The sequence below is a fragment of the Hemiscyllium ocellatum genome, chromosome 31 (genome assembly GCF_020745735.1).
Source record: "Hemiscyllium ocellatum isolate sHemOce1 chromosome 31, sHemOce1.pat.X.cur, whole genome shotgun sequence".
Taxonomy (NCBI): domain Eukaryota; kingdom Metazoa; phylum Chordata; class Chondrichthyes; order Orectolobiformes; family Hemiscylliidae; genus Hemiscyllium; species Hemiscyllium ocellatum.
This window is the reverse complement of record NC_083431.1, coordinates 10,848,558-10,861,326: the sequence shown is the minus strand read 5'-3', so window position 1 is coordinate 10,861,326 and position 12,769 is coordinate 10,848,558. Positions and strand designations below refer to the sequence as shown.

At 42.8% G+C, this 12,769-nt stretch overlaps 1 protein-coding gene across 1 annotated transcript in view; it reads right to left on the bottom strand.

Annotated features, from left to right (window-relative positions):
- The window catches only part of LOC132830228 (multidrug and toxin extrusion protein 1-like), a 43,011-nt gene that overhangs the window by 11,367 nt on the left and 18,875 nt on the right, over positions 1-12,769 (bottom strand). The window contains exons 9-11 of the mRNA XM_060847761.1: positions 12,591-12,704; positions 8,033-8,100; positions 884-992 (exon numbers count right to left, since the gene is read on the bottom strand). Of these exons, the coding sequence (XP_060703744.1) occupies positions 884-992; positions 8,033-8,100; positions 12,591-12,704 (291 nt within the window). The remainder of the gene's footprint in view (positions 1-883; positions 993-8,032; positions 8,101-12,590; positions 12,705-12,769) is intronic.

The window sequence follows — 12,769 nt, the reverse complement described above, 5'->3', positions numbered from 1 at the left end:
CCCCGTGTCTGCGTGAGTTTCCTCCGGGTGCTCCGGTTTCCTCCCACAGTCCAAAAATGTGCAGGTTAGGTGAATTGTCCATGCTTAATTACCCGTAGTGTTAGGTGATGGGGTAAATGTAGAGGAATGGGTCTGGGTAGGTTGCTCTTCGGAGGGTCGGTGTGGACTTGTTGGGCCGAAGGGCCTGTTTGCATATTGTAGGTAATCTAATCTAAAAGAGGTGGCAGCTGAAAATGTGTTGCTGGAAAAGCGCAGCAGGTCAGGCAGCATCTAAGGAACAGGAGATTCGACGTTTCGGGCATGAGCCCTTCTTCAGGAAACGTCGACTCTCCTGCTCCTTGGATGCTGCCTGACCTGCTGCGCTTTTCCAGCAACACATTTTCAGCTCTGATCTCCAGCATCTGCAGACCTCACTTTCTCCTCCTAAAAGAGGTGGCAGGCTTGCAGGTCAGAAGGTCACGTGATGAGGCAGAGTGTCCAAATCCCACTGCCCTCTAGATTCTGCCAGGAATGAGGTTCTGAATGGGAAGGGACAGAAATGGAGACGATCATCCACAATCAAATTGAATTTTGGAGAAGGCTCAAAGGGCTGGGAAATGCACCGAGTGCAGGGAAATGGGGTCAGTGCAGATGGACATTTTGGTTGGCATAGATCATTTTCGCCAAAAAGCCTGCCTCCGTGCTGTAGGGCTCGATGACACACTGACCGACTGGAGCACCCCTGCTCCTACTTTTCAATAGACTATTACTAAAACGTAAGGCCCTGAAGTGGCTATATAAGGATACTGAGCAATCTGAAAATAAAGACTGAGGTGAGCACTCTGCTACTGAAATGAGTGCCCTGTCACTAAACTGTGCAAAGATCTGCAAATAGAGTACTCACCAGTACACCACAAAGTGGCTTTTGTGATGTTTATAGCTTTCTCTGGGTTTCCGGCACCCAGTGCATTCCCCACACAAACAGCCGCAGCCACTCCGTATCCCAGAGGTATCTGTGGGAGAAAGACGGAGGGCCAGGAAAATACACCCAGAGATTCTGCATGGGGTAAATGGCACTGGAACAGACTATCCCAATAGTGGACCACTGAAATCTGGAGTTTTTTGGGGGTGGCTAGTTTATGACGCCAACACTGTGGGTTCCATTCTTGCATTGCCTGAGGTTACCGGAAGGGAACAAGGACAGAAATTGCTGGAAAAAGCTCAGCAGGTCTGGAAGCATCTGTGGAGAGAAATCAGAGGGAACGTTTTGGGTTGAGTGACCCTTCCTCAGGACGTTATGGACAGAGGGAAAGACCAAGAAGACAGCTCATTGGTCCCTGCCCATTGGGTTTGCTGAGGTGCTTATTCTTTGCTTGTTAGGGTTTACTCCTCGATTTTTCTTCTCCATTGTCTTCACACAGCAATTGGTTCATATTGATCACTCTCCCTTAAAAGCCACAGGCTGCACTGACATCAGTGGTTTGCTGGTTGCTGGAGAAGATACTGAGGGACAGGATTAACCAATATTTGGATTGTCAATCCTGATTAGGGAAGACAACATGGAGTTGTGCACGGTAAGCCATGTCTGATAAATCTTTTAGAGTTTTTCGAAGAAGATAACCAAGAAGATAAATGAGGGTAGGGCAGTGGATGTTGTCTATATGGAATTTAGGAAGGCCTTTGCCAAGGTCCAGCATGGCAGACTAGTCATGAAGGTTAGGTCCCGCGGGATCCAGGGAGAACTAGCTAATTGGATTCAAACCTGGCTTGATAAAGCAAGTGGAGGGTAATGGTTGAAGGCCGTTCCTCAGACTAGAGGCCTGTGACTAGTGGTGTGCCACAGGGGTCAGTGCTGAGACCTTTGTTATTTGCCATTTATGTAAATTATCTGAATGTGAATGCACAAGGCATGACTAGTGAGCTTGCGGATGATACAAAATTTGGAGGTATCAATAGCAAGAAAGGTTCTCAAAAATTACAGAGAGATCTTGATCAGGTGGGAAAGTGGGCTGAAAATTGGCAAATATAATTCAATACAAATAAGTGTGAGGTATTGCACTTTGGAAAGTCAAACCAAGGTAGGACTTGTACAGTAAATAGTCAGGTCCTGGGAGTGTTGTGGGACACAGGGTCCTAGGAGTACAAGTACATAGTTCATTGAAAGTGGGGCCACAGGGAGAAAAGGTGGTGAAGAAGGCATTTAGCATGCTGGCTTTCATCTGTTGAGGCACTGAGTATAGGAGTTGGGACATTATGTTACAGTTATATAAGTTGTTCATGAGGCCACACTTGGAATATTGTGTACAGTTTCATGCACCCTGTTATAGGGAAGACAAAATTAATACTGGAACTAAGTGCAAAGAAGATTTATGAAGATATTGTCAGGATTAATAGGCCTGAGTTATAGGAAGATTTTGGTCAGGATAGGACTGTATTCTTTGGAACGTAAGAGAATGTGGGGTGACCTCATGGTGATGTGTAAAATCATGAAGGGTATAGATTGGATGAATGCATATAGTCTTTTTCCTTGGGTGGGGATTTGAAAGCTAGAGGGCATAGGTCTAAGGTGAGAGGGAAACTACTTAAAAAGGACCTGAGGGGCAACTTTTTCAAGCCGAGTGTGGTACGTATATGGAATAGGCTGCTGGAGAAAGTGTTTGAGGCAGGTACAATAGTAACATTTAAAATACATTTGGATAGGTGCATGGATGGAAAGAATTTAGACCGATATGGACCAAATGTGGGCAATTGGAACTAGCTGAGTAAGCACATGGTCAGCATGGACCAGTTTGGACCGAAAGGCCTGTTTCCATGTTGTATTACTCGATGAATGATGAGGGGAAATAAACTGGCTTTCTTCAGGCTTGAGATGCCTTTTAGAGTCATAGAATCATCGAGATATACAGCACGAAAACAGACCCTTCGGTCCAACTTGTTCATGCTGACCAGATATCCTAAATTAATCTAGTCCCATTTGCCAGCACTTGCTCATATTCCTCTAAACCCTTCCTATTCGTATAACCATCCAGATGCCTTTTGAATGTTGTAGTTGTACCAGCCTCCACCACTTCCTCTGGCAGGCCTTTGACACTGATAACCATTCCACAAACCAATTAGCTACGTGTTTCCAATCGAATGTCCTTTTGTACACATCCCTTTGCTGTAACATCCCCCAGTGATCAATCAAGCAGAAGTGTAAACAGCACTTACAATGAATGTCAGGTAACTTGCTTTTAAGAAGGGCTGTAATCCTTTTCAAAATCCTTGGTTTTTAAAACAGTCCTATTCCTACTTCAACCAATACATCCAAAATTTTAGCCTCTTAGAGTCATAGTCATAGAGATGTACAGCATGGAAACAAACCCTCCAGTCCATGCCGACCAGATATCCCAACCCAATCTAGTCCCACCTGCCAGCACCCGGCCCACATCCCTCCAAACCCTACCTATTCATATACCCATCCAAATGACTTTTAAATGTTGTAATTGTACCAGCCTCCACCACTTCCTCTGGCAGCTCATTCCATACACGTACCACCCTCTGTGTGAAAAAGTTGCCCCGTAGGTCTCTTTTATATCTTTCCCCTCTCACCCTAAACCTATGCCCTCTAGTTCTGGACTCCCTGACCCCAGGGAAAAGACATTGCCTACTTACCCTATCCATGCCCCTCATAATTTTGTAGACCTCTATAAGGTCACCCCTCAGCCTCCGACACTCCAGGGAAAACAGCCCCAGCCTGTTCAGCCTCTCCCTGTAGCACAAATCCTCCAACCCTGGCAACATCCTTGTAAATCTTTTCTGAACCTGTTCAAGTTTCACAACATCTTTCCGCATCATCTCAGTTTTAAAAAAAAGATCAACAGAAAAGTAACAAGTTAAGATTTTTTTTAACAATGTCTGTTCTATGGAAACCTCTCAGAATTTCAAAATCTGTGATTAGGTCAGCCTCCAGCTTTCTTATCCTGAAAATAAAGAGATCTGGCCTGTCATTCCTTTCCTGACACGGTAACCCACATGTGTCTGGCAACATCCTGTTTATTATCTCTGCATCATCCGCAGTGTCTCTGTATCCTTTTCATAAAACTCTGACCAGGACTGCACACAGTAATTTGAAGTTAAATCCGACCAAGGCTTGAGATGGGTTCAACATGATTTCCCAAGTTTTAAATTGTCAGCCCTTGCCTTGGAGTATATCCTGGGATTTTTTTTTACAATGGCCTTTTCAACTTGGTGGTGGAATTTTCCATATTTGGTGTATTTGCAACCAGAGACCCTGTTCCTGGTGGGGAAAATCCTCCAAAAAACCCCAGCACAACTTGGTCTTAGCCAGAAAAAACCCTACAATTTTATCCTCAGCAATCACTTACTTTATTCAATGTATTCCTTTTTATACTTTAAGTACACTTCTCCCATTCCTCAGAGCGCCAGGGATCCATTCCACCTTCAGGCGACTGTCTGTGTGGAGTTTGCACATTGTCGCTGTGTCTGTGTGGGTTTCCTTTGGGTTCTCTGGTTTCCTCCCATGGTCCAGCGATGTGTAGGTTAGTTGAATTGGCCATGCTAAATTATCCGATAGTGTCCAGGGATGTGCAGGCTCGGTGGGATAGCCAGGGGAAATGCAGGGTGATAGGGGAAAGGGATGGTTCTGGGTGAGATGCCTGTCAGAGGGTCAGTATGGACTCAATAGGCCAAATGGCCTGCTTCCAAGTTGTAGGGCTTTTATAATCTATGTCTACCTTCTTGGTAACAATGAAATGAAATAACTATTTAATTTTTTTGCCATGTCTTTATTGCTATCTGTGACATTATTCTGTATATCCCAATGATTCTATTTCCAACCTTCAAATTTTTATTGACAAACTTGTAAACTATATTATTATTTTGTTTTCTGATTCTTTATAATTTAATTTCAAGTTTCCTTTGCCTTTCTGCAGTTTTTGACTTTGATCCCCTCAGCTCTAAGTATTATCTGGTTCTCACTTATCTCTGGTGTCAATGTGTTTCCCATATCCCCTTTTCTGACACTCAATTGTCACTTAGATTTTTATTCACTCATGCAGTCTCGCTTCTGTTTTGCTTATTCCTTCATTTATGCTTTACAAATGTTTCCTCCAATACATCCAATATTTTAGCTGTTGAGGCCAGGAGATCAGCATCACCTTTGTATTTTTAAAATCAAACTGTTGGAGAGAGTGGGACTACATCCCAGGATACCTGGCTCAGAGGTAGGGACACTGTCACTGTGCCACAACAACACTCTGCCCCAAGCAGTTTCACCGGTGAAAAAATAAAACCTGGTAACTTAACACAGAATGGTTCCTGTTAAGAGTCATAGAGTCATAGAGATGTACAGCATGGAAACAGACCCTTTGTTCCAACTTGTCCATGCCGACCAGATATCCCAACCCAATCTAGTCCCATCTGCAAGCACCCGGCCCATATCCCTCCAAATCCTTCTCATATATCCATCCAGATGCCTTTTAAATGTACTAATTGTACCAGCCTCCACCACTTCCTCTGGCAGCTCATTCCATACACGTACCACCCTCTGCGTGAAAAAGTTGCCCCTTAGGTCTCTTTTATATCTTTCCCCTCTCACCCTAAACCTATGCCCTCTAGTTCTGGACTCCCCCACCCAAGGGAAAAGACCTTGTCTATTTATTCTATCTAAGCCCCTCATGGGGTTGCCCCTCTATAGGGTCACCCTCAGCGTCCGACACTCCAGGGAAATCAGCTCCAGCCTGTTCAGCTTCTGCCTACAGCCCAAACTCTCCAACCCTGGCAACACCCTTGTAAATCTTTTCTGAACTCTTTCAAGTTTCACAACATGCTCCCTGAAGGAAGGAGACCAGAATTGCACACAATATCCCAAAAGTGACCTAACCAATGTCCTGTACAGCTGCAACATGACCTCCCAACTCCTGTACTCAATACTATGACCAATAAAAAAAAGCATACCAAACGCTTTCTTCACTATCCTATCTACCTGCGACTTCACTTTCAAGGTGATATAAAGCTGCACTCCAAGGTCTCTTTATTCAGCAACACTCTCCAGGCACTTACCATTAAGTGTATAAGTCCTGCCCTGATTTCCCTTTCCAAAATGCAGCACCTCACATTTATCTAAATTAAACTCCATCTTCCACTCCTTGGTCCATTGGCCCATCTGATCAAGATCCTGTTGTAATCTGAGGTAACCTTCTTCACTGTCCAGAGCTGAAAATGTGTTGCTGGAAAAGCACAGCAGGTCAGGCAGCATCCGAGGAACAGGAAAATCGACCCTTCGGGCATAAGCCCTTCTTCAGGAATTCTTTCTTCGGGCATAAGCCCTTCTTTACTGAAGAAGGGCTTATGCCCGAAATGTTGATTCTCCTGTTCCTTGGATGCTGCCTGACCTGCTGCGCTTTTCCAGCAATACATTTTCAGCTCTGATCTCCAGCATCTGCAGTCCTCACTTTCTCCTTCTTCACTGTCCACCACACCTCCAATTTTTGTGTCATCTGCAAACTTACTAACTATACCCCTATGTTCACATCCAAATCATTTATATAAATGATGAAAAACAACCCTCTACCACTACCCACTATCTTCTACCTTTGAGCATGTTCTGTATCAAAGTGGCTAGTTCTCCCTGTATTCCATGAGATCTAACCTTGCTAACCAGTCTCCCATGGGGAACCTTGTTGAACGCCTTAACGAAGTCCATATAGATCACGTCTACTGCTCTGCCCTCATCAATCTTCTTTGTTACTTCTTCAAAAAACTCAGTCAAGTTAGTGAGACATGATTTCTCACACACAAAGCCATGTTGACTATCCATAATCAGTCCTTGCCTTTCCAAATACATGTACATCCTGTTCCTTAGGATTGTCTGCCATTAAAGTCAGAACTAGGAAGGTTGGGGTTGGGATTCAGATTCTTCACATTTTAATTTGCATCCGATCCAAATCTGTCAGATTTTCGTGTTGAAAACTGTACCCATTATGTACGATTCACCAACAATCTACTGCACACATGGAAAATAATAAAACCCACCTACACTGATAACTTGGCAGACGTAACAATAAATCACCGTTTTGCCGTGACATTACCTCGACAGAATTTGATCACATAACAATAAAAAAATCCCACTACAAACTTATTGATCTGGCTGTTGATAACAATTGACCGAGGAGTTCTGCTCCCTTACTGACTAAGTTAAATGCTACAAACTGCAAAGTTAAATCAATATTGACATCACAACTTTAAAACAAAATCCCAGAAAAAAAATAAAACTTAGACGGGGGAATAAATGTTTTAAATAATTTTAAAGGGAGTGGCCAGTATAGTTTAATAAACAGAGAACTGCTATGACAATGCAAAATGGCTTTAAAAGATGCAAGTTTGTTAAAGTTTGAATCAATCTTCAATGATAGTTTTTCTTACAACTTTCAGGAAGAAGACCTTCAAACATTTGACAAGTCCATCTCCTATTCTTCCTCCTCCACTTAAACTATTATTAAAACTTCATTTTATATTGATTGACAAAATGTGTTAATTGCATTTGTCTCCACCTACTTATCAATAGTAATTATTTCTCACATGTGAAATATTCTGTTTCTCAACTGAGTAAATCTCACCACAGTTAGCTGAATATTCTAATGCATCTTTTCTATCATAGGAAAATATTACTCTCTACAAGTAGATCAAACCAAGCAATTTGCTCCAAACATTTCTGGCGAATTTACTTTAGATACTTCCAAATCCATATTTTCTACTCTATTTCTCTAGAGATGTTATGACACACCTTTGGAGCAGGTGGAATTTGAACCTTGGCCTCTTCTCTAGGGATATTGTAGGGACATTGCCAGTGCACCACAATAGCCTCTAAATGGTGTGTTACCTGCTGCCATCACTGTGCCACAAAAGAACTTCTGTGAGTCTGCTTTAAGATGAGTGACTGAGTCAATGAGATGTTCATTGTCCAATGTTCACATTTCAATGTTGAGTGAAAGTTTATAGTCTTGTTGGGAAAGCTTTACATATTTATATTCGGTGAAACCTTTAGTCTTACCATGTATACTGCCACTAATATCTGATAAACAACGCATTGTGCTCCAAGTTCAACTTCATCAATTATTCCTGTGAATGAGAAACAATACCTGAGAGACTGCTGTACTTATTAACCTTAAAAGAGACAAAAACTACATTGAGAGGAAGCTGAACAAACTTCATGTCCTTTGCCTTCAGTGTGTCACTCTCTATCAGCCCTTTTCTCACTCCCTCCCTTCTCTCAGATCCTCTCCCTGGTCTCAATGTTCTTGCCTCTGCTCTGGATATTAATGGCACCCAGCAACTTGTATTGATGTATGTCATACATTTATTAAGCCGTTAAGTAGTAGTACACACAATCAAGATGGGAGGAGTGCACTGTCTCATCTCATCACTCCAAGATCACAACAATCTATTTATCTGACTGTAATGTTTATCCTTTTAACTATATTTCTCATTTTCTAACTTATATGATGAATCACTATAATGTAGTGTATTTTTTTCTCTTTGTTTCTCTACTGTATCTAAGATGGGACCATAAGGCTCAACACTGTAAACTTTTCACTGTACTCCTGTACCTGAGTACATATGACAATATACTTAATTATAAATTGTTTTTCCTCATTCCTGAAATAGTCAATTGTCTGCTTTCTCTACATTCGACTTAGAAGAAAAAAGAAATCATCAATGAAGACTCTTTAATGTACACAAAGGGCAGAATCTTTCCAGCCCATGATGAACAATAGCAAGTCAGATGGGAAAACATGACGAAAGTCGAAATATGAGATTCTTGATGTCAAGAAAATAAAGTTCCCTGCTACAACCAAGTTATGAAATGACAATTTGAGAATCTCAATAGGGACTGGTGAGAGATCTTTTGAAACTAATTGGGATGATATTAGTTCCAAATCTCGCCTCATTGAGATGCAGTTCCCATTCTCCCACTCACTGGATGGCAACAATTCCCAACACGGAAGTCAGAGTGAACACCAACAGCTCTAGTGCACAAATGATATCTCCAAGCTTCCATTGTGGACAGCAGTCACTATTATCTCAGGGTGAACACCATGTGGGACCCATCATAGAGCAATAATCCCAAAGAAAGACGCATACAGTATAAGTGAAAGACTCCTGTAATTACAAATCCTTGCATATTGACCTGATGTGTTGACAAGTGGTTAGTTCAGTTGGCTGGATGGCTAGTTTCCAATATGGGGTAAAGTCAGTACTGCGGGTTCACTCCCACACTGTCACCATGAAGGTCTTTCCTTCTTAACCTCACCCCTTACCTGAGGTATGGATGACTCTCAGGTTAAACTATTACTCTCTAATGAGACAGCAGCCCCCTGGTCTGGTATCATTTTGGTGACTTTACCATGATGTAAAATCCTGGCCCAAACACTCTTCGGCTCATCATTAGAAATCTGAAGAAGGGTCACTGCAGCCGAAATGTTAACTTTGATGTCTCTCCTCAGGTGCTGCTAGACCTGCTGAGTTTTTTCATCAAATTCTGTATTTTGGTTCTGATTTCCAGCATCCACCATTTGTTTTGGTTTTTCTTTTCATTACAGATCAATCCTACTAATGGCCATGTGACTCAAGCAATGTCTTTAGACCAGGAAAGATTCACTTTAGTTGACAAAGTGACAATTGCCTTCTAAGGTCCCATAGCCTGCATGAAGTTCAGGAGTTGCTCAATTTACACTTTGCATCATAGAACACCTACACCACTGTCCCATTATGCAATGCTGCCTTTTTTGGATGACATGGAGGTGGGGAGAGGTTCTGCATGAGCAACGAAAGGCCAGAGCAATAGATGTTGAAACCAGGGCATAGTCAGTGTAGAAGCATCACACTGGGCACCTTGTCTGGTGCCTCTCTGTCCCAGCATTGGACAACACAATTCAAATACCATTTGTGTGTGGCTACGTTCGCTGAACATTCATTCTGCCAGACCTGCTGACGGTTTCCAGCAATTTCAGTTTTTGTTTTTGATCATGTGAGGTGCTTGGGGAGGGTGAGGGCTAAGTGAGGGAATGTATTGGAGGTAATGGTGAACATCAGGCTTGGTGGGAGGTGGGTGCAGTAGCAGGTACAGATTGAGCATGAGGTAGCAGAGAGAAGGTATAACACTTAACCTCACAAACATTCATCTACTGCATCTTCCTCTGGGCTGTGCACATTGCACTGACCCAGTTGGCAACTTTGGACCAGACTGGCGGTCCTGAGGAAAGAGGAGGACTACTTTGCACGACTGCATTACTTCATCCACCAGGCGCAGTGAAAGTTAACATGCCTCGGATGACCATCTGTGGGCAATTCTTCTAACATTGCAACCTAGAAGAGCAGCTCTTGGCTGGGAGTCCTCAGATGGGAGCTGCTGACCCAGTAAGTGTCTAAATATTGATGTCCAAAGCAATGTCCAAACTGGACCCAGTAAAATCACAGGTAGGACATTTCTCAGAAGCGAGTCCAAGCAAGCAGGTGGCGTCGCGTGATTTCCCCCTCCATGGTGTCATTTTAAGAAAATGCTCTCACACCAGTAGATCGGTGCCGGGTACACTGCTTTTCGTCATTTATATATAAATGATTTGGATGTGAACATAGTGGGTATAGTTAGTAAGTTTGCAGATAACACCAAAATTGGAGGTGTAATGGATAGTGAAGAAGATTACTTCAGAGTACAACAGGATCTTGATCAGATGGGTCATGGGCTGAGGAGTGGCAGATAGAGTTTAATTTAGATAAATATGAGGTGCTGCATTTTGGAAAGGGAAATCAGGGCAGGACTTATACACTTAATGGTAAGTGCCTGGAGAATGTTGCTGAATAAAGAGACCTTGGAGTGCAGGTTCATATCACCTTGAAAGTGGAGTCACTGGTAGGTAGGATAGTGAAGAAGGTGTTTGGTATGCTTTCCTTTACTGGTCAGAGTATTGAGTACAGGAGTTGGGAGGTTATACTGCAGCTGTACAGGACATTGGTTATGCCACTTTTGGAATTCACTTCTGGTCTCCCTCCTACAGGAATGATGTTGTGAAGCTTGAAAGGGTTCAGAAAAGATTTACAAGGCTGTTGCCAAGGTTGGAGAGTTTGAGATATAGGGAGAGGCTGAACAGGCTGCGGCTGTTTTCCCTGGAGCATCAGAGGGTGAGAGGTGACCTTATAGAGGTTTATAAAATCACGAGGGTCATGGATAGGGTAAATAGACAAAGTCTTTTCCCTGGGGTGGGGGAGTCCAGAACTAGAGCTTATAGGTTTAAGGTGAGGGGAAAAATTTAAAAGGGAACTAAGGGGCAACCTTTTCACACAGAGGTTGGTGCGTGTATGAAATGAACTGCCAGCGAAAGTGGTGGAGGCTGGTACAATTACAGCATTTAAAAGGCACTTGGATGGGTATTTGAATAGGAAGGGTTTAGAGAGATATGGGCCGGATGCTGGCAAATGAGATTGGATTAGGTTGACATCTCTGATCGGCATGGACAAGTTGGAATGAATGGTCTGTTTCTATGCTGACTCTATATCCAAACTGACCTTTCAAGGATCCCTATTATAGAAAAACAATCCAGATATTCACAATCATTTTTCACATGATTCTTTCAAAACATGAGCACCAAAAAAAAGAGAAAGTCTTCATTGCAATGCTCACAATGACATCGATCACTCAGGAACCCTTCATTTCAGGGTCCAGCTCAGCTAGTCAGTCTGTCAACAGAGCTCTGAGCATATCTTTGAGATGGCTGACCACACCATACACCAGCCCAGCAGTGAATTCCATTTTGGAATCTTTCTGTGTACTTTATCTTGTAGAGCCTGTGTGCCCCGGTTTTGGCATATTTAGTTAGTGTTTAATTCCTTACATTCCTGTCCTAGGCTATACTTGAATGAATGCAATAGTAAGTAAAACCTGAAAGAACCAGGGACTCTGGAAATCAGAAACAAAAACAAAAATTGCTGGAAAAGCTCAGCAGGTCTGGCAGCATCTGTGGAGAGAAATCAGAGCTAATGTTTCGGGTCCAGTGACCCTTCGTTGGAACTCATGTCTGGAGGAAGAGTCATGATGTGGAGTTACTAGTGTTGGACTGGGGCAGACATAGTTAAAAATCACGCAACACCAGGCTATAATCCATCAGTGCATGATCCTCTGATCTTTTGCTATAAATTCTGTGTCCTATGATCCTGCCCCTAGTTACCTAACGAAGGAACAGCTGTCCGAAAGCTTGTACTTCCAAATGAACTCGTATAACCTGGTGCCATATGACTTTTCACTCTGTGGCCAAAGGAAGCTGTCTCACTGACTGGCCTGAATCTAGATCAACACCAAGCTGTTGTACCTATACAGATGGGCACAACTGAGTAAACACTAGAAATAAGGAACCTTTTAGCCTGAAGTACAGTTGGCTGGTGCAAGATACACACAAACGTAACAGATTGATAGGAGGAGTTTTTTTGAATTCACTCATGGGATGTGGGTCTCATTGGCTGGTCCAGCATTTATTATAATCCCTAGTTCCCCTTGAAGGTGGTGCTGAGTTGCGTTTGTGAATGTCATATGGTGTAAAATGTTTCACTATATTCACCTGCTAGGAAAGCTCCAACTTCATAACTCCACCATTCAATGCATAACATCAGCATGCTTGGAATTGCCAACCGCACAAAGAGGCCCCACTCCTGCATGCAGTCACTGGACCATTCTATATAGAACAATAAATCAATGGAGTTAATGGTGTGAGTATAGGAAACATGACAATAACAACAA